The 21,296-nt window shown below is 46.1% G+C and overlaps 1 protein-coding gene across 1 annotated transcript; it reads right to left on the reverse strand.

Annotated features, from left to right (window-relative positions):
- Nucleotides 1-5,180: 5,180 nt before the first annotated feature.
- Nucleotides 5,181-18,322, reverse strand: LOC134808731 (SLAM family member 8-like). The gene is made up of 4 exons (XM_063796535.1): nt 18,237-18,322; nt 11,183-11,561; nt 7,293-9,628; nt 5,181-7,009 (listed from the first exon to the last, which is right to left on the reverse strand). The coding sequence occupies exons 2-3, from the start codon at nt 11,295-11,297 to the stop codon at nt 9,321-9,323; spliced, it is 423 nt and encodes a 140-aa protein (XP_063652605.1). The 5' UTR covers nt 11,298-11,561; nt 18,237-18,322; the 3' UTR covers nt 5,181-7,009; nt 7,293-9,320.
- Nucleotides 18,323-21,296: the final 2,974 nt, after the last annotated feature.

Consider the following 21,296-nt stretch of genomic DNA (forward strand, 5'->3'; position numbering starts at 1 on the left):
ACCTGCCTTCTGCATTGGTCTCACTGGAAGCTGTAGACCAATGCTTTTCCTATTCAGCCATCTTGCCAGATGCCCAATGTTGTTCCTTTTCATGGCTGCATAGTATTCCATGGTGTATATGTACCACAGTTTCTTTATCCAGTCTATCATTGATGGGCATTTGTGTAGATTCCATGTCTTTGTTATTGTGAATAGTGCTGCAATAAACATATGCATGCATGTATCTTTATAATAGAATGATTTATATTCCTTTGGGTATATACCCAGTAATGTGATTGCTGGGTGAAATGGTACTTCCTGTTCTATGTCTTTGAGGAATTGCCACACTGTCTTCCACAATGGTTGAACTAATTTACATTCCCATCAAAAGTGTAAAAGCATCCCTGTTTCTCTGCAACCTTGCCAGCATCTGTTTTTTCTTGACTTTTTAATGATCACCATTCTGACTGGTCTGAGACAATATCTCATTGTTGTTTTGATCTGCATTTCCCTAATGATCAACAATGTTGAGCTTTTTTTCATATGTTTGTTGGCCACATGTGTGTGTTTTTTTAAGAAGTAACTGTTCATACACTTTTCCCACTTTTGAATGGGGTTGCTTTTTTTCTTGTAAATTTGCTTAAGTTCCTTATAGATTCTGGATATTAGACCTTTGTCAGATGGATAGATTGCAAAAATTTTCTCCCAGTTCATAGGTTGTCTATTCTCTCTGATGATAGTTTCATTTGCGTGCAGAAGCTCTTTAGTTAAATTAGATCCCATTTGTCAATTTTTGCTTCATTGAGGCCTTCTTTGCATATTTGTCATTAAAGGGCAGCTGGATAAAATGCACCCTGCCTCACTTTCTGGTGATAAGTGGTGCTGAGGGAGGTAGAGCAGGAAGGAAGGAGGAAGAGCAGGGAACCAGGAGGAGGATGCAGTTTGAAATGGGGAAGGAGGGCCAAGGTAGACTCAACTGAGTAGAGAGCATTCCTGCAAAGACCTGAAATAGGACAGGAAATGAGACAGGCAAACACCTGGAGGAAGAGAATTCTAGGCACAATCAAAGGCCTTGAGGCAGGAGCATGCCCGGTCTGTTGAAGGAAATAGAAAAAACCCCAGTGTCTTAGAGTAGATTGAGGAAAGAGGGGAGCATGGGCTATGAGGTCAGATGGTGCAGGGCCTTGCAGGTAAAGTGGGAGCCACGGGAAAGTTCTGAGCTAAGGAATAATGTGACAGACTGATGTTTTGTAAAGATCATTTGCCGCTATTTTGAGACTAAACATTAGGAGGCTAAAAATAGGCACAGGGATACTGTGGGTCTACTGTAATAATCCAGGTGAGAGATGGAGGTCATATGGTTAAGTGGCAAACAGTTATACCATAAAAATATACACTGAATAACAAGATATTGTTCACTGATTGATTGTAGGGTGTGAGAAAAAGAACAAAGTCAAGGATGGCACCAAGATTTTGTGGCTGCCACAAATGGAGTAATCGATGTGACATTTATTAGAATAGGAAGACTGTGTGGGAAGCATATTTGGGTTGTTTGAAAGTAAAGCTAGAGATTCCTGTTATACATCCTACTGGAGCTGTCAAGTAAGGAGTTAGATATTCACAATGTGGCATCCATAGGAGGGATCTGGCTGTAAATTTCAGAGTAGCAAATGTATTTAAAACCTTGAGACAGTATGACAACTTCATTAGAAAACTAATAAGTTTTCTGTTTTCATCTTAATAAATCAGCACTAACTTAGGGAGGCAGAACAGAACAAATTTATTATCTTACCACACTGGAGGTCAGAAGTCTGGAACAAGCCTATTTGGAATACAATCAATGTGTCACTAGGCTATGTTCCTTTCTGGAGATTCCTGGGGAGAATCTATTTCCTGCTCATCCTGGCTATTGCCAGAATTTATCTCTTTGAGCTTATAAGACTGAGATCCTCATTTTCTTGCTGGCTGTAAACTGAGATCCTTTCTTAGCTTCTAGAGCTTACCACATTTCCTTGGCTTGAGGGCCCCTTACTCCATCTTCAAGGCCACCAACAGTGGGACAAGTCCTCACCTTGTATGTCCCTGGCCTACTTTTATTTCTTTTCTTCCACCTTTTAGGACTCATGTGATTATACTGAGGCCACCCAGATAATCTAAGATAATCTACATCTCATGACTCTTCAACTTGATCACATCTGCGAAGTTCTCTTTGCCGTGTAAGGTAATATTGTCATATGGTTCAGGGATTACTGCATAGCTACAATCTCAGAAAGAAAATGAAAGTGGATAATGAAGACAGATCACCTGGGGATATTCCTGAATAGAGATGTTAGAGAGATAAGACAGAAACTGGTAAAGGAAACAAAGGAGCAGCCCCTAAGTAGGAGGAAAAGAATGGTGAGTGTTGATTGCAAGGTGAAGACAGTCTCAAGGAAGGATATGTTAATTGCTGCTGAGACATCGACAAAGATGGGAACTGAACATTGACCACTGGATTTAGCAACATGGAGTTTCCTGCTGACCTGGACCTGAGCAGTTTCAATGGAGTGGTGGGGGCAATGCATGACAGAAGAGAATTCAAGACAGATTAAAAAAAAAAAAGGTATACCAATGGTTAATGTGCACATGAAAACACATGAAAAGATGTTCAACAATATTAGTATTTGGGATTTTCATTTCATTTGGGAAATGAAAATAAAAAGCACAATGTGTTACCACTTCACACACACTCAGAAGGCAATAATGAAAGAAATGGACAATAACAAGAGTTGGGCAGCATTTGAAGATACCCTCACACATCGCTGGTGGAATGTAAAATGGCATAGGTGAAGGTGAAAAAAACTGAAATAATGAGAGGAAGATGGAATACAAGACACTTTATGACTTTGTTCCAATGGAACAAACTGGCTGGTTGGGCATCTGGAATAAATAAGAAGGAGTCAAAAATGAACAAAATTATGGTTCATTTTGGATGCAAATCATGACTCCATCACTTACACTGAAGAGAAATTGCATGACTTCTCTGGATTTTAGTTTCACCATGTGCACAGTGATGGAGGTTTATGCCTTACAGAATTGTAGAAACTTTAAATGAGAGACTCATGTAAAACCTACTGAATGACATTATGAACAAAAATTTCATCAGCTGAAGGTTATTCGAGGATGTGGATGATGCTATCTCTGACATGGACCATGGATGGGGGGAACCTTAGATAAACACCACTCTGAATGTCTCATCTGCATTTGAGTGTAATGTCCCTTATGCCATGTCTTCTACCCAATCCGGGCCCTACTGCCACTTAAGGGGTAATTTCTCTTTCAATCGTTAGTTGTTCCAGCACCAAGGAGCTCAGCCTGAGTTGAGGCACCTCAGTCAGGAGGCCAGGATCCTTGGGAGATTGACAACAGGAGGATACTCACATCTGAATACTCCAGGATTCCAAGGGTGTCTTAGTCTATTTGGCTACTATAACAAGATACCTTAGATGTGTAAATCACTGAGCGATTTATATGTAATAGAAATATGTTTCTCACAGTCTGGAGGCTAAGTCTAATATAAAGTCACCATAGATTCAGCATCTGGTAAGGCAGATTCAGGGTCTCTTCAGCTAACCTTCAGCTCCATAGATGGCATCTTATTGTGGCATCATCACATGGCAGAAGGGGGAACACTGCACTCAGTGGTGAAAGGGGAGAACAGTATGTCCTCGCATGATGGAAGGTGGGAACACAGTGCCCTTACATGGTGGAAGGTGGAAACACCATGTCCTCACATTATGGAAGCGGGCAACACTGTGTCCTCACATGGTAGAAGGGGCAATACCATTTCCTCACACAATAGAAGGCAGGAACACTGTGTCCTCACATGGTGGAAGGGGCGATACCATGTCCTCACATGGCGGAAGGCAGGAACACCATGTCCTCATATGGTAGAAGGAGAAACACCATGTCCTCACCTGGTAGAAGCAGGGAATGCCGTGTCCTCACATGGTGGTGGCAAAAACACCTTGTCCTCACATGGTGGAAGGAGGAACACCTGTTGTCACATGGTAAAAGTGGGGAACACTGTGTCTTCACATGATGGAAGGGGGAAAACTGTGTACTCATATAGCGGAAGGAGGAACACCTGTTGTCACATGGTAAAAGTGGGGAACACTGTGTCTTCACATGATGGAAGGGGGAAAACTGTGTACTCACATAGCGGAAGGAGGAACACTGTGTCCTCACATGACAGAAGAGGGGACCATTGTGTCCTGACATGATGGAAGGGGGAACACCATGTCCTCAGATGGTGGAAGGAGGAACACTGTGCTCTCACATGTTTGAAGGGGTAGAAGAGCAAAAGGGGTGACACTGTCCTCAAACCATTTTATAAGAGTACTAATCTCATTCATGGAGCCTAATTATTTCCCTAAGCCCACTCTTCATGCTTTTGCATTGAGGATTAAGTTCCAACATGAAACATCAAAACCATAGCAAGGGTCTTCTAAGTCACTATTTCATGAAGAAGAAAAAAAGGGGGCTTTGGAATCATCAGCGTTGGATCTAAGTCTTTGCCCCATCTCCATGGTCTGGGTCTTGGCCAGCCTGCCCAGACCACACAGTTGGGTGGTGTCAGAGCTTTGTCCGTTGGTGCCATCCAACCACTCCAGGCAGCCTTCTCAATTTTTTAAAAGTTATCATTTAATACAATTTATTTTAGAGCAGTTTTAGGTATATAGAAAAATTGCACCGAAAGTACAGAGTTCACCACCATCTACTTTTGAATGCTGGTGACCAATACCAACCCTAGTGGATTCTTATAAGAATTAAAAGAAACAATATTTGCAAAGTGCCTGGGACAAAAACTGGTTCAAAACAGCCTCAAAAGCCCTGTTCCTCTTCTTTTTTTATTTTATTTGTTTGTTTTGTTTGTTGGTTTTTGGTTTTGTTTTTGTTTTTTTTTGCTGCCGCTGGTACTGTGGGAAGGTAGGCTGCTGATCACATCTTACGCTGCCCCAGGTCTAATGGACACTGACACGCAGTCATGGCCAGTCACCTGGGAAGCCAGTGAGAAGATTTGCACACCCTCAGCTTTCTGTGCACCCTAAATGGGAAGAGGGTAGAAATGAAGCCCTACTGTGAATACTCTTTGTCTTCTCTCACCCATCCACCATCCTAAGCAATACTTAGGATCCTAAGCAAGTACTTAGGATTATTACCTAGTGCTCAATCTCTTAACAGAGACTCTTTTCAGACCTTTGTTTTCTGTGGTTGGCGTGAGTGAAACCACGAACCCAAGGATCTAGGCCACTAGACATGCTGCAGCACCTCGTGGTACTAGAGTTAGCCCATCTCTGCATAAAAGCTGGGATTCAAACAGGAGGCAGAGGTTGCAAGAAGGTGAGGACTCCTCAGGAGGGAAGAACCACCCATATACCATGGTGGAAGCATGGCCAGGTTTACAATAAGAAGCTGATAAGGGAGTAAGGAAGTCTCCAACTAGGACTTCAGGACATGTATAGTCGAGGAAGTTCATTGTGTCCACCCCTGTTTCCAGGTAGAGCCACACCAGAGAGTCTATCAGCAGTTCCTGTGCTGCATCTCCCTCTGCTGAGCAGAAGGATGGGAGATGGGAGAAAGGTGGTCCAGAACCTTTACACCAAGAGGTGCTTGTTTTCTTGATCCTGTCCTCCCACAGTCCCACACCCTCTTGAGAGAGCCCAGGTTGGTACTGCAGGAAGACTCATGACCAACCCAGGGCAAACTGTGGCAGGGACCATACATAGTGCCCAAGGTGTTCTGGAAAGTCATATATGGGAAATGTCATTTTTAAACCTTTAGGATTCATAAAGCTCATAGAACAGGCATCTTGGGAAAGGCTTTGAGCAGCACGCTAGAATTTCAGCAGGTGGGAGTGAGGGTGAGGAGCACAGAGAGAAAACTAATTTCAGGCAGAGGGATGCAAGTGAGCAGAGAAGTGGTTGACCTAGGGTTTGGGCCAGCATGGCTGAGGGAGACTGAGGGTCAGAATAAGAAGAGGCTGGAGAGGGCTGGGTTAGATCTTCTCAATAGCTTCACCCATCAGAGCCCAAGTAGCCCTCACCAAGGGGGCATGGAAGGATACTTCACATCTGTTCGTACAACCAAGTGCACTATCCTAGGAGTAGGGAAGAGCTGAGGCTGTTTTCTAAGACAATCCCCACCTGTGGCCTCTTAGGGTCACTCCCTGAGACACAGAGGTTGGGAAGGTTTTGAGATGATAGACATTTCTATTTCCACTCTACAGGAATTTGAGTTTGAATCCACAGGCTGAGGCTGAAAATTAGGCTCAGATTAGCACAGGTGATGAGAAAGGTGGCTTTGGTTCAGTTGTATAATGTGCACTAGACAGTCCTCCCAACATGCACGCACACACACACACACACACACACACACACTGCCTGATACCCCCAAGAGACCCCTACACAAAATCTGCAAAAGATGCCATGGCCTGTTCCTTTGCGGGTTTCTATCCACCCATGCTGTCCTCAAACTCAGCATCCAGAAAACAGATCCTATCTCCCTCCTCTGCAGCATAGTCAACACTTCTGCACTGTTCCCATGTCTGCCTTGTGTCCTCAGAAGTATACACACCAGTGACATGGCAGAGGTGGTCGGAATTCACCACCTGCTCAATCAGACAGGCTCCTCTTGGGAAGGCTTCTGGAGGAGAGGGGTCAGGAGACATCTCAGTGATGGAGAACAGCCCCTGCCCAAGTGTAAGGACAGCTTGGGGAGGTGTCACAGAGTACAACCAGGCCATGTGTACCCTGTAGAAATGTGGCTATGAGGTTAGAGTAACACAGACAAGGGGAAGCGGGAACTGAACCAGAGCTGGGAAAGGCGGGGGTCTGCAGGATTTAGACTTAGAGTGTAGGTGTCCTGGGAGTGCCAGATCCTCCTGCTTCCTCCAATCAAATGATCTTCATGGTCTGGTCTGGATAACAGACCTCACTGTAGAGAGGAGTGACAGACTCCTCTTTTTTTTCAGATATTGTTCACCGATGCCCTGGAATACAAGACAGAGGGCTGTTGGATCAGCTGAGGGATAAAAAGGATGTGGAGGGACCCACAGAGCCAATACCCACTGACATGCACTGCTCATGAATTCCTCTAAAGTGCCCAGCACTACATCACACCCAGATGTCAATTTTCTTAGTAAATACTGTTGATTGTCCAGATATAGATAAACAGGAAGTTGGGCCAGAAATGGCAGGTCCCAAAATTGGAAGCCCAAGGCTGGGCAGAGAGACCTGGGAGTTCCCAGGGTGGCCAGTGTCCCAGTTACTCACCTTGTCCTTGCCCTTCTGTGACACTTGCTGGCTGAGCGTTTGAAAGGGGATGCCACCATCATTGACCCCTTGGTTCTCCTGCAATCCTCCACCTGAGACAAAATCAAAGCTTGAATCCGTGTCTTGAAATTGTGTATGCCTCCCCACTGCCATGAACCCCAAGGCCAAGACCACACCCATCATCCCCTCTGCAGAGTCCACTCCCTGGGAGCAAAATTCAGAGAAATAGAGCTGAGGTTCTAGTGAGGGAGGGAGGTGTCTGGGCACGTCAGGAGAAATGCAACTTGCGCCTTTTTCTTTCCATCTTCTTCTTCTTCCTCTTCAAAAGGTAGAGCCAAGCTCCCAGTACCAACAGCACACCCACAACAGCCCCTAGGATGCCTGGCAGCAGTCTAACCATGTCCTGTTTGTGTGAACCTGTTCCTGTCACATGGGGAGAGTGGAAAATGTTAAGACAGGAGATAATTTGAGATACAAATTACCAAAGGAGAGACAGAGAGAGAAAGCAGGTGGAGCAGTGGGAAGGAGCCTGGTGCAGAAGCTACAAAGGGAGGAGCATGGCAGGTCCATTCATTCAACCGGTTAGGAGCTGCTGCTTGATACCAGGGATGCGGACATGCACAAGACAATGTCCACAGCAGCCCAGCACCCACGAGGGAAGACAGAAAATACCAACTGCCAGACAGAGAGATCGTAGCTGTGATACAGGTTTCCACCTTGTACAAGGTCTTCAGGGAGGGCCTCCCAGAGGAAGTGCTGGCTAAACTGAGGCTTGAAGGGCTAATAGGAATTTCTCAGATATTCAGCCTGGGGCATTCCAGGAAGGAAGAGCACCAAGTTCAGGAAATGGCTGTGTCAAAACACCAGCCCTGGGAGTTGCCGGCACCCCACTGCAGCAGGAGAGGGACAGGGCAGGGAGAAGCTGTGGCAAGGAGAGTCAGAGGGAGGCAGGAGTCTGTGCCCGGAGGGACTTGTGGTCATGCTAAGTGCTGAACACTCCAGGATGGGGGTGAGGGAGGAGGTGGCAGGCGGTTTAATGTGATGCTGACACATCAGATCCCCCAGTGACTCTTGGAGGGAGGGTTGGAGAGGACAAGGCTGCATACACGGTATCAGGTCATATATTCATTCAATGAACACTGATTGTGAGCAAATGTTGCCAGGAGCTTTGCTTGGCACAGGGATTCAAAGGAAAATATCAAGATGTTGCAGTCTACTGGGCAGACAGTGACATAAACACATCATTACTACTCACTGTTTGGGCCACGGACATCTCCCTAAGGAGGTGGGCCTGAGTGCAGAAGCAGATACATCATTTTCAGGGCACTGTGCAATGCAAATTTAAAATCCCTTGATTAAAAATTAAAAACTTGCAGGCAGCAATGGCAGTGTTTTAACCCATTGTAGAATGCTGCTGACTGAAGAACCCTGTGTGACTGCATGTGTCTTGTGCCCATAAAGCTGGCCATGGCCGAAAGGAGTATGTGGAAAGGAATAAAAAGGGAAGTGTTGGACACTAGGTGTGGGACGGCTGATGGAGTAAGAAACAGCATGTTCAGAATCTGAGAAGCTTACAAGAAGCAGAACATATGTTCGGAAATAAAAGCAAGCAGTTTGGTGCAAAGTGCACAGGTGAGGCCAGAAACATGGGCAGAGAAGAATCTGAGACCTGAATTCCATGGGGGAGTAACTGGAGGCCAGATCCCACAGATGACACAGACAACCACCCAATCTTACCCACTTTTCCCAAAGCCCACTCTGGATGTTCAGTGGAGGATGGATGGGGTGGGACAGCTTCCGGAAGGCTGCTGTCTGAACCAGCAGGGACATGGTGGGGGTGTGAAGAGGAGGGAATGGATGGGAGAGATGATTAAAGGCAGAACGAAGGTGTATGTGACTCCCACACTGCTGTGTGTGGTGAGCAGGTAGAAGGTGGTGCTAATGCTCATGGTGGAGAAGAGACCCCAGAACCATTAGACCCCAGTGCTACCTGAGCTTGGGCAGCCTCTCCTATCCCGCAGGCTACACTCACCACTCACCTTGGGCACAGACTTTCCCAAGGTCTAAAGTATCAGCTTTCTGATCCACCTGGTTGCTGACCACGTAGTTGAGATTGCTGTTCGGCTGGCTCAGGGGCAGGCTCCCAGGCAGGGTCCAGGGGTTGGGGGCTGGTCCTGGTGTTTCTCTCTGCTCCAGCTCTCCAAGGAGGCCCTTGCTTTCCCAAGTCATATTCAGGTCCTCTGTGGCCCCTGGAACTCTACACTCCAGGGTGATGTTACACAAGCCTGGTGTGATAGGCAGTGACTTTGCCAGGAACTCAGGGTGAGGCACAGGCTCTGGGGCAGAAGGGGACAAAAGAGGGGAATCTCACATGTGTGAAGAACATTGCACATCACACTTTCTCATCATTTTCCCATTGCAGCCACAGCAAGCAAGTGGGTGTATTCTATGGATGAAACACAATTTGCCCAAAGCTAAATACTGAGCAAATGAAATAAGAAGGGAAGCCACTGAGTTTAGCTCCATGTTGGTTCTCTAGATTCAACATGTCTTAAAACCGTCCCAAAGAAAATAAAGGCAAGAGTCTCACTTCCCAAGGCACAGAATTTTCAGGAAATTGAGGTCTTTTCAAGAAGGAGAAGGAGTCTCGGGAAGATGGGCTTGTACTGGCCCAGTGTCCTTTCCCTGAATCTCCAGCTGAGGCTATGCCTGTGACTGCACAGCCTTTATGGGGCAGGATGTCAGGTCAGCTCTGGGAGGCCAGAGAAAGGCTCATGCTCCCAAAAGTAGACACATCTGTGGGAGATGCGGTGATAGTGACTGGGAACAATGACTCTGAGTGTGCTTAGAAAGTGCCACTGAACCTGTGGTGCAGACAGAAGAGAAAAATCAGATTCACAGGCCAGCCTGAGAAATCATGTGGCACCTAAAGCTCAAAAGCCACTCTCTCCATGGCAGGATACTTCCCCATGCAGAAAGGAACTTTAGGGAAAGAAAGAGTTGGCTAAATGAGATTTCTAAGATGTTTTGTGGTGTAAACTTTCTCCTACACATATGGAGTCTTTGAGATGTGGATTTATGGCAGCTTGTGTGACTGAGTCTGGCCTCAGGCTGGGGCTGGGTGAGAGGAGAGGGGACTGAGAGGACTCCATTCACAAGGATTCCCAACTGTGGTAGGCAGAACAGTGGCCTCCAAAATGTCCAGGACCCATCCTGGTAACCTGGGAATATGTTAGGCTGTGAGGCAAGGGGAATTAAGGTCACAGATGAAATTAAGTTTGCTAATCAGCTGACCTTAAAATAGGGAGATGATTCTGACACTTCTAATGGAACACTAACATCAGTGTTCTATTAGGAGATACAGGATGATGGTCACGAGCCATGGGATGCCAGCACCCACTAGCAGGTGAAAAAGGCAAAAGAATGGGCTCTTCCCTGGAGCACCCAGAAGGAATACAGCCCTGCCACCACCTTCATTTTAGCTCACAGAGACTTGTGTCAGGCCTCTGGCTTACAGCACAGTAAGATGATAAATTTGTATTGCTTTCAGTAACACAATAATTTTTGGCAATTTGTTCCATCCGCAGTAAAAAACTACTAAACAAATTAAGTAACATTAATCATATATAGGACAGTTAATGTTATTGGAAAAATTGCTATTTTGATGAATTTCCATTTCCTCTCCCAAAACACTGAAAGAGCTTCATTCCCTGGTGTGAATCTCAGCTCTGCTCTCTATCTCTGGGGACCTCATGTGCCTTATTTTTAGTGAAGAAAATGGAGTCTGAAGGCCGGTGTCTGAATGGAACCTTGCATGGGGCCTATGTGACACTCTAGAGAGAAAAAAAGCAGGTAAGCCAGAGGATAGGGGAGAAAGGGGTGTCACTCACCATAGACAGTGAGGTAGAAAACCTGGAAAATCCCTTCTCCCTTAGTAGAGGTGATGACGGCAAAGTACTGCCCACCGTCCTCAGGGGCCAGGTTCTCAATCCTCAGGGATGACATGCTGGGTACATGGACCCTCTGCTTGAACTTGTCCTCCAGGCTCCACCAGGTTGGAGAGTTGGCCCCCCTGTGGACTCGCAGCAACAATGTATGATTTGACAGAGTATCCAAAGCCCATAGAACCTCCTCCAACTACTCTGAGCCTCTCAATCACATTAAACAAGACAGAACCTCCTCGGATGCCCTTCAGATGAATGCAGGTTCCAGAATCCTTCACTGCAGAGCTATGCACTCCAGAAGTGTTGGCTGCAGTGCTGCAAACACCTAGGGCATGGAAACAGGAAACATGAGTATTTCCTTATCAAGAACAAATAAGAAAACCACAGAACTTTGGGTCAGAGTCACAGAAGTCCATCCAAAATCCTCCCTTCATTCTGGGAGGGCTGCCTAGCATAATGGACTTGAATCAAGTCTGGAATCAAGTCCTGGTTCTAGCGGAGTGTGATCTAGAGCAGGTTGCTGAACCCATCGATCTTCAATTTTCTTGCCTGCCCCATAATGACAGTAAGGATCAAATGAGCTCCTAGATCAAAAGCATGAAAGTGATGGAGTGTCCCTTCTGTCTGGCTCACACCCTCTGTCTCCATCAGTCTCTCCTGTTCAGGCTGATGAAGCCTGATACCACGTTGTGAGCTGCTCTGTGGAGAGGGCCACATGGCAGGGAGCTGAGGGCAGCCTCGGGTAAAACCTTCATTCCAGTCTCTGTGACCCTGAGCCACAGGACCCAGCTGAACCACACCTGGATTCTGACCTCCATAAACTGTGAAACAATGCCTAGTGTTGTGTTAAGGAAATAAGTTCTAGGGTAAAAACTCACACAACAATACATAACTCAGGCAAAGACGAAGGTTGCTTTCCCTTGCCTTTCCTTCTAGGAAGGGAATTAGTCAAGATAGGATAGGGCAGGATAGGATGGAAGTGAATTAGGCAGGTTGTCCTGTGGCAACAGTTACAAAAGTCAGGGACTTAGAACAAGGGGAGTTTGTTTATTACTCACACTACATGTCGCACAAGGGATAGTGAGGGAAGGGTCATGTCACTCATGGATGGAGGCTCCACACCTTGTAGCAGCTCAATATGGAACCCACACCCTCCTCACAGCATCCTCAGCCCTCACGGTAGGGAAGGGAGGAGAGAAGAGAGGCACCCATGGGTCATTCACTGCACCGTCCAGAAGTGATGTAATCTTTGCCCATATTTTCTGGACAGAACTAGCCAGGGGATCCTGCTAACTTCCAGGGGCTGAAAGTGTGGGGGAGCAGACGGACTGTTTGGTTGTGCTGTGTCCCTGCCACTAAGAAAGCACTTCCCTACGCAGTGCCCATGAGGACCCTGGTCAGTCTCCCTCAGTCACTGTCTCCCACAGAGCCCTGACCAGTGGCCACAGCCACCTCAGCTCTGCCTCCTCCTGAGCCCTTCCTTGCCCACCAGGCACAGCCACAATAAACCCAGAGACCTCTGTCCTTCCTGGGGACCAGGGTGGGACCAATCTTGACCTGGGGAAACTGCCACAGAACACCCTTGATCTTGAAGGAAGAACTGTCTCCTCCTTAAAGCAGCTCAGGTCCACCTGGGTTTGCTGCTGAGTTGCAGGGTGCCCAGTGCTCTCTCTAATGTGTAAATTTCTCCCCACTTCCTGCCAGTACCTTGCTGCTGTCTGGCTCTCACTGGAAGCAGAGAACAGCTAAAGCCAATCCTCAGATGTGGAAGTGTTTCAAATATTTCTGTTTCCAGTTATTCCCTAACTCAGTTCACCAGGCCCCTCATCTGGGCCAGGGCTTCACCCCCTCCCTTCAGATCCCTCAAGGGACTAGGCCCCACCCCAGGCTCAGCGCCCCTTAGCACCAGGGCTACAGGCCTTCAGGATCAACATCAGAGGGTTAGTGGGTTTGTCAGTCCATTACTGCATTGCTGTAAAGAAATACCTAAGGTTAGGTAATTTATAAAGAAAAGATATTGAAATGGCTCTGGGCTCTGCAGGCTGTATAGGAAGTGGAGAGCCAGCATGTGCTCCTGGTGGGAGCCTCAGGAATCTCACAGTTATCGTTGAAGGCAAAGGGGAGCCAATGTGTCACATGACCAGAGCAAACGTAAGAGATAGGGGGAGGTGCCACACACTTTTAAACAATCAGATCTCATGTGAACTAACTGAGCAAGAACACACCTAGCACCAAGGGAATGACGCTAAACCATTTACGAGGGACCTGCCCCCATGATCCAATCACCTTTCACCAGCTCCCCCGTCAACAATGGAAATCACATTTCCACATGAGATTTGGAGGGGACAAACACCCAAACCTTGTCAGTGGGACAGTGCCCTGTCCAGTTCTGCCTAGGACCATACAGGAGAGGCAGCAAATATTCAGCCACCAGCCTCCTCCTATCACCTCCAGCTCCTCCACAGTCCTCCTCCCACATCTCACACTCCTCTGACACCCAGTTCAAGAGGGGGCCTATGCTCTCCCACAGAACATCCTGGGGCGCAGCACAGACACCTGACCCGGCCCACAAAAGTTGCTGAGGAGAGCCAGATGAGGCTGTGCTGCCAAAGCCCTCTAAACAAGCCAGGGCACAAAGGCCACAGTCCAACAGGTCCCCAGACACAGTGCGCACTTGTCAGTAGCAGAAAGGGTAGAAGTGCAGTCTTTCCTTCTCCCAGCTCCAACCTCTTCCTTTATGTACCCACGAGATGCTGAGTATTTCAGGGTTCTTTGAGTCTCAACGAGAAGGAGTCCAGCCTAGCCTGTCCTGGAGTAATGTGCTGGCTGGGGAATGGAGACCAGTGATACCCACTAAGTAGAGGCTGCTCCTGGTGGATCTTGCCACATGGACAGAAGCCAGACAAATTTCCACTTTTCCAATTGCAGTGAGTGCTAGGACACTGCTGTGATTGGCAATTGCACCTTCTCTGAATCTGGCTGCCTGTTCACAAGTCCACGCTAAGTGAGGGTGACTGTCAACCAAAGTGGCCTAGCCCATCCAAGTTAAAGCCATTCACAGTGCTCGATTGCCCCAAGGAGGAGGGGATGAGAGAGAGACTGTGGTGAGACAGCCAAGGTTTGGGGCAGCCATTGCCACTAGATCCTGAACCTCCATTATGGGAGTAGATGCACCTCTGTGGCCAGGTGCAGGCAGAGGGCCGGAGAGCAAGCAGGTGAACTGAACTTGCTCAAGGCCTTCATTAACTCTCCCTTGGGTAGGAAGATGACCATCCAAGGATCAAATATTTCTGAAGGGAGGTGTTGGCCATGATGTTGAAGCTTCTGGAGAAAGGCCATCTGGCCGTCCATGTCCCAAGGTCCTTCCCTGATAGTGGGAAGTGGCCCAAAGAGGCTGAAGATGCAGGGACCGTGGGAGACAGCCACTTTCACCTCACACACACGGCCTCTTTCCAGGACAGCCACCTCACAGACCCAGAACCTTGAGCCACCTGCCCTCCCCAGCAATGAGCTCCCACACTGCACCCAGCATCTATACAGTGACATCCCCACCCCCATACTCCCCACAGGAAGGTACCCCACAGGAAGTGTCTTAAAATCCTAAAGGTCTAGTTTCTCTTTCCCCAAAATGTGACCTGCTCATACTGTACTTTCATCGCCAAGGGAGAACACTTGGGGAAATGTTTTGAAAGGCTTCTTTGAGGGTAATTTTTTGTTTGGTCATTTATCTAAAGATTCATCTGTCTATAAACAAAGAAGAAAAACAAATTTAGATTCCAGCCGGGCAACCCAGGATACATGGAAGGTGATGCTGCAGACATATTTATTAGACTCTGGTGTCCCCTGGTCTGGAGGGCATGTCCTTGAGGGAGAGGTAGAGGGACTGCATGGGTTGAATTGTATCCCCCAGAAAAGATACATTGAAGTCCTAAACCCAGCACCTCAGAAGACAACCTGATTTGGAAATCGGATCTTTGCAGATATAGTCCAATTAAGATGAGGTCACGAGGATGGTCTCTAATTTAATATGACTGATGTCCTTATAAAAAGAGGGAATCTGGACACAGACACTGAAATGCAGAGAGGGAAGACAATGGGAAGAAACATGGAGAGAAGGCGTGTGTAGATGGAGGACTGGACTGATGCAGCTACAAGACAAGGAACACCACTGATTGCCAGCAAACACCAGAAGCTAAGAAGGGGCAAGGACAGGTTTCTCTTATTATGGAATGAATATTTATGTTACCCCCAAATTCATATGTTGAAGCCTTGACAGCCAGTGTGACTGTATTTGGAGACGAGGCCTCTAGTGAAGTAATGTTAAATGAGTTCATAAGGGTGGGGCCATGACCCAGTAACGTTAGAAACCTTACAAGAAGAGACGTCAAAAAGCAAGCAAGTTTTCTCCATGCATGTGTTCTGAGAAAGGCCATGTGAGGACATAGAAGACAGCCTTCTGCAAAACTGGAAGAGAGGCCTCACCAGAAATTTAACTGGCCACAGCCTTGATCTTGAATTTCCAGCCTCTAGAGCTAGGAGAAAATAAAGTTCTGTTGTTTAAGCCATCCAGTTTATAATATTTTGTTATGGTATCCATAGCTGACCAATATACCCCGGCAGATTTTAAAGGTAGTGTGGCCCTGTCAACACCTTGATTTAGGGCTTCTACTCTCCAGAACTGTGTGACAATAAATTTGCATTGTTTCAGCCACTCAGTTCTTGTTATCTGGCAGTCCTAGGAATCTAATGCAGGAACTCAGGAAAGGTAGTGATATAGTTTAGCTATTTGTTCCCTCTAAATCACATGTTAAAATTAGATCCCCAGTGTTGGAGGTGGGCCCTCGTGGGAGGTGTTTGGGTAATGGGGGTGGATCCCTAATTAATCTCTCGGTGCCATCCTTGTGGTAATGAGCGAGTTCTTGCTCTATTTGTTCCCGGGAGAACTGATTGTGAAAAACAGCCTGGCAGTTCCCACCTCTCTCTCTTGCTCCCTCTCTTGCCATGTGATGTCTGCTGCCCTTCACCTTCCACCATAAGTGGAAGCTTCCTGAGCCCCTCACCAGAAGGAGATGCTGATGCCATGCTCCTTGTACAGCCTGAAGATGCATAAGTCAAATAAACCTCTTCTCTCTATAAATTACCCAGCCTCAGTTATTCCTTCATAGCAACACAAATGAACTGAGACAGGTGGCACCCAAGGATTACATGTTGACCCTTTCAGGGATTCCTGGAGAGTCAGGGCTGGGCCTTTGGCCAGCAAATCACATGAGGCACAAGCTCTGGAATCAGGCAGACCTTGATTCAATCCCAGATCCACCATATTTACTGGCTGAGTGATCTTTAGCAAATTGTTAAACTATCTAGCCCTTGAGTTCCCACAGATGAACAATAGAGATAAAAATTGCAGGTATTCATTGTCTGCTACAAGCATTAATACAGATGATACATTTTTTAAAAAGCACTCAACCCTAGTGTTTAGTTGCTATGATTGTTACTATTATCAGGGCCCAACTGCCATGGATTGCTACAGTTACTGTAGGCGGATTTCTCTCTTTGCTTTCCCTGTCTGGGAAACAGGTTCCCCATCTTCCATGAATGTCATTCCCAATCCCTAATCTCGGCAGCTCCTTCAGATACTGAATTTCTGATGATTCTCAGGACACTTCAAGGTTGGAGGTTACAGATTATTATCCCCATGAAAAGGCTGAAGAGATTGCATTTTAGCAATACCAAGAGGTTTTTTAATTTTTTGATTTTAATCAGATTAAACATTCATTTTTTTTTTATTTTAAAGGAGGGGGAAATTAAGGAGATTGAAAATGAAGTCTTTCTCCTATCTCTGACTCCCATTGCCTGGTTCTGGTTCCTAGAGGCAGGCACTATTATCAGTGTCTTGTGTTACCATGCAGAGATAGTTTATGCACTTACATGCACACATGTGAATCTCCACATACACAAAACATGCTATGTGACTGTCCTGTTCTTTGCCTTTTCTCAAAGCAACAATTGTTGGAGCCCACTCAGGATCTCTACAAGTAGATGTGTCCCATGTCCTGTCTGCATACTGTTCCTTGTGGGGCTCTAACGCTCCTCTGCTACTGATACTTAAGTTGCCGCTTGACACCACAAACAATGTTGCAATGAATATCCTTATATTTGTTTCTTTGCACATGTTGGTGTGTATATATTAGGGAAAATCATTAGGGTGGATCTAATGGATCAAAGGCAAGCATACCTAAACTTTTGATTCATATTATTACCTCCAAAGAGTGTTCTTATCTATATTCCTACCAATAATATTTAGGTTTCTCACCAAAACGTAATGATCAAACTTTTCGCCCTTTGTCAGGTTGATAGGGGAAAATATCTCCTTATTGTTTTAATGAGCATTTCCTCTATAAATGATATTCATCATTGTCATTTTAGATTACTAAGTCATTCTTATTGCCTTTTTTGTGAACTATGAACTATTAGCTAATGTGCTTTATCCATTGGGGTTTTTTTCTGTCAGCTTATAGGAGTTACACATATTTTAAGAAAATTAGCTTTTTTTCTAACATAACACTATTTTTTTTAGTTTATTTTTCAAATTTACCTGCAGACTATTTGCAATGCCAAAATATTATTTGCATAAAGTCCGATGTATCCATTTATATGGCTTATTCTTTTTGTATCTTGCTTTAAAAGATAGCCCCCAATTCAAAAGTAGGTTTTTGACTCTTTCTTGTTTTCTTTAAGTACATATACGGTTTTAAATTTTATGTTTACTCTTAGATACAACTGAAATTTATTTTGGAGTCAACTAGGTGATGTAGTTGGCTGGTGTCACCAGTCTGTGACGTGACTCTGGTTTCACAGAGTGCTGAAAAGTTTGGACTTTAGAGCCGGTGAGAATTAAGTCCAGGTCCTCTATTTTCTGGCTGTGTGAACTAGAGCGGTTATTTAACCTCTCTGACTTTAGCTCTCTCATATGTGTTACGAAAACAATGAAAATGCTTACCTCATTGAAATCTTCTTTGGGTTTAAACAGAGAAAATGTTGCAGTACAGTATTCAGTAATTTTCGTATTGACATTAGCTACTCTCTACGTCAGGATGAGTATTACTTCACAAAGCCCACCTGGAATCAGAACCAGATGTTCCCAGCTTCCAGGCTGGTATCCATTCCTCCTCAGCAGCCGCCCCTCTCAGGGGGTCCCTTCCTGGGTCTAAGGATGAATTTCAGAGGGTTAAATTTTCTGAGTTAAATCCCATACGTGGCTGCAGAGTGTCAAGCTCCACTCAAGACCTTCTTGTTTACCAAAGCCTGGAATTTAAAAGGAAGTTCATTGCTGTGTCCACACACAGCCGCCATCAATTCCCATATTACCAAGGAGCTAAGAACATCTTTGTAGTGAGGAGATATCTTTGTAGTGAGGAGAGGTAAAGATGGGTGGAAGGTCTGGGTGCAATAGCTCACACCACCCGTAATCCCAACACTTTGGGAGCCACAGGCCAGAGGATGGCTTAAGGCCAGAAGTTCAAGACCAGCCTGGGAAACATAGTGAGACCCCATTTCTACAAACAATAAAAAAAAATTGAAGAAAAGAGAGATTACTTTTAATTCCAAGTGTGAGCTAAAAAAATTATATTATTAATTGTATTTGGTTTATCCATTTTCCCCTTTCTTTGGTAGGTTGTTTATAACATAAAAGTGTTATATGTTACATTGAAAATTATACAGGGTGCAGAGCTGCTTCAAGTAAAAGTTCAAAATATGGCTTATCCCAAAGGAAAATACTTTAAATAGTGTGTATCCTCCAGACAGTCATCTGTGTACCCACAAATACCACAGACCCTGTGATCACAGGGCATCTATTGGTAAATTCATTTCAGCATTCCTACTGGCCTACAGAAGTATCTTTGATGCTCCCTTTGAATGGGTTATAACATCCTACTAGGCCCCTCATTAATTAATTAGTAAGCATCCCATTCATCCCTTTCAGAGTTAATTGCATGGTTAAATATACAATTTTTGGCAAAACAATAGACAAAAAACATGAGTGCTCTATCAAATGTAGGGCTCAAAAGCACAGTCCTCTTTTCTGACTGGGGGAAATAAGACAAATGGCCTAGCTAGAGAAACAACATTTCAGACTCCACAGGGGGACCTTCCTAAGGCATTTTCATGGATAATTCTGATCAAAATAATGTTTGTCTCTCCCCTTGCCAGCACTGAAAGAGGGATCATTGAGAAATAAGCGAGTCTTTTCTGTGAAGCAGATAGGAAAAGGTCTGGTTGAGGCTTTTATTAGCAGCTTCTAAATGCCACAGCTGCACAAGGCCTTTCTGATTGCAGTGTGCAGACCACATTCCCATACACTGTGGGAAGGGAGTGGATGTTTAATATGGTTTGGATTTGGGTTCCCATCCAAATCTCATGTCAAAATATAATTCCCAGTGTTGGAGAAGGGGGTCCCATGTGAGGGGATTTGATCATGGGGGCGGACTTCCCACTTGCTGTTTCCATGATAGTGAGTGAGTTCTCACAGGATCTGGTGGTTTAAAAGTGTGTGGCACCTCCCCTGCTATCTCTTCCTCCATCTTTGGCCATGTAAGAAGTGCCTGCTTCCCCTTTGCCTTGTGATATGATTTAAGTTTCCTGAGGCCTCCCCAGCCGTGTTGCCTGTACAGACTGCAGAACTGAAAGTCAGTTAAACCTTTTTACTTTATAAACTACCCAGTCTCAGGTAGTTCTTTATAGCAGTTAGAGAACAACCTATATACAATGTCTTTCAGCAGGTGGCCTGAGGGCAATGGCCCCTGAGATCCCTCTTAGGAGCAGAGGCAGAGAAAGCAGAGGGTCAGGTAGAGGAGGCTGAGAGAGGAAGGGTCCCTTCCTCCCTCAAGGGCTGAGGAAGTGGCCACAGGGACACCCAGAGTCTTCTCTCTGAAGAAGCCTGAAACAGGCTCACTGGCTGTCAGTGCCTGTCAGACCACAGGATAGGACAGGACAGGATGGGGTGACAGAGCAGAGACCTTGGTAGAGCCATGGGAGTCACCAACTCCCAGAGCCTCACTGCTGAGGGGGACTCAGGGGTGATTCTGCCCAAGCTCCTGCTTTAACAGAGGAGGGACTCTCTAGGGGGTAGACTTGTCCTCGGTCACACAGGGCAGAGCCAGACCTGGAGCCTACTTTACCCCCCAGCCCAAGGCCTCCCCTGCAGGATACTGCCCGTGAGCTCCTCCACCCTCACCTGCCCTCCCTAGACTAGCTCAGCTGCACTGTCATCTGAGCCCCGCAGGACTGAGAAGCTGCCGCGGCCTCCACCTCAATTGCCCTCTTCTGAAAAGGGGAAGCAGATACTTTCAGTGGCAGTGCAGAGCAGGGACTTCTGGCTAACAGAGGGTTAAACTGCCAGCCTGGACAAGCTCACTTCCTGGATGAGGGAACCAGGGAGAAAGGAGGCTCCGCCCTCAGGCTGTTAGGAAGGATCTGCCCCAGAAGTTGGATGGTGAGCACAGCCAGGAGGAAGATGAGGGAAGACTCAGAGAGGGAAGGAAGGCAGCAGGAGTTCTTTGATCTACAGAGATGCTAATCCTGAAGAAGAGAGAACAAGACAGGGAGTGGTTGGTCATTTACAAGGTGGAGCTAAACATTCATTTAAATTGTATACAATTTCAAGCTCTGTAAACAACATAAAAGATTGCTCATTTGTCTGACATAGCCCCCATCAGCACACTCACAAACCAACCATTCATGTTTGATGTCCAAACTGCACTTCTTGGTGCCATCTCCATTGTCTCGTGTGTGCGTCTGGAGCCCCTAATGCAGACACCCTTTCTCTTCCAGCTCCCTGCTGGCAGACACGGAGTGGGCATTCAGTAAGTGCTGTTATTGTTATGGTCAGGGGGTCCCCCCAAGTTGAGGACCACCCTCACCTGCAGCTACCTCTGTCCCTGGGAAATTATATGTGAGCTGAGCCACCCTCGGGCTCTTTCCTTCCCTTCCACACTTCCCCATCTAAACACATGTTCAGAAAGGTTGTAAGAGTTTAGGGATGATCAGGACAAATATCTCA

Source organism: Pan troglodytes, chromosome 1 (assembly GCF_028858775.2).
Source record: "Pan troglodytes isolate AG18354 chromosome 1, NHGRI_mPanTro3-v2.0_pri, whole genome shotgun sequence".
In the NCBI taxonomy this organism is placed as follows: Eukaryota; Metazoa; Chordata; class Mammalia; order Primates; family Hominidae; genus Pan; species Pan troglodytes.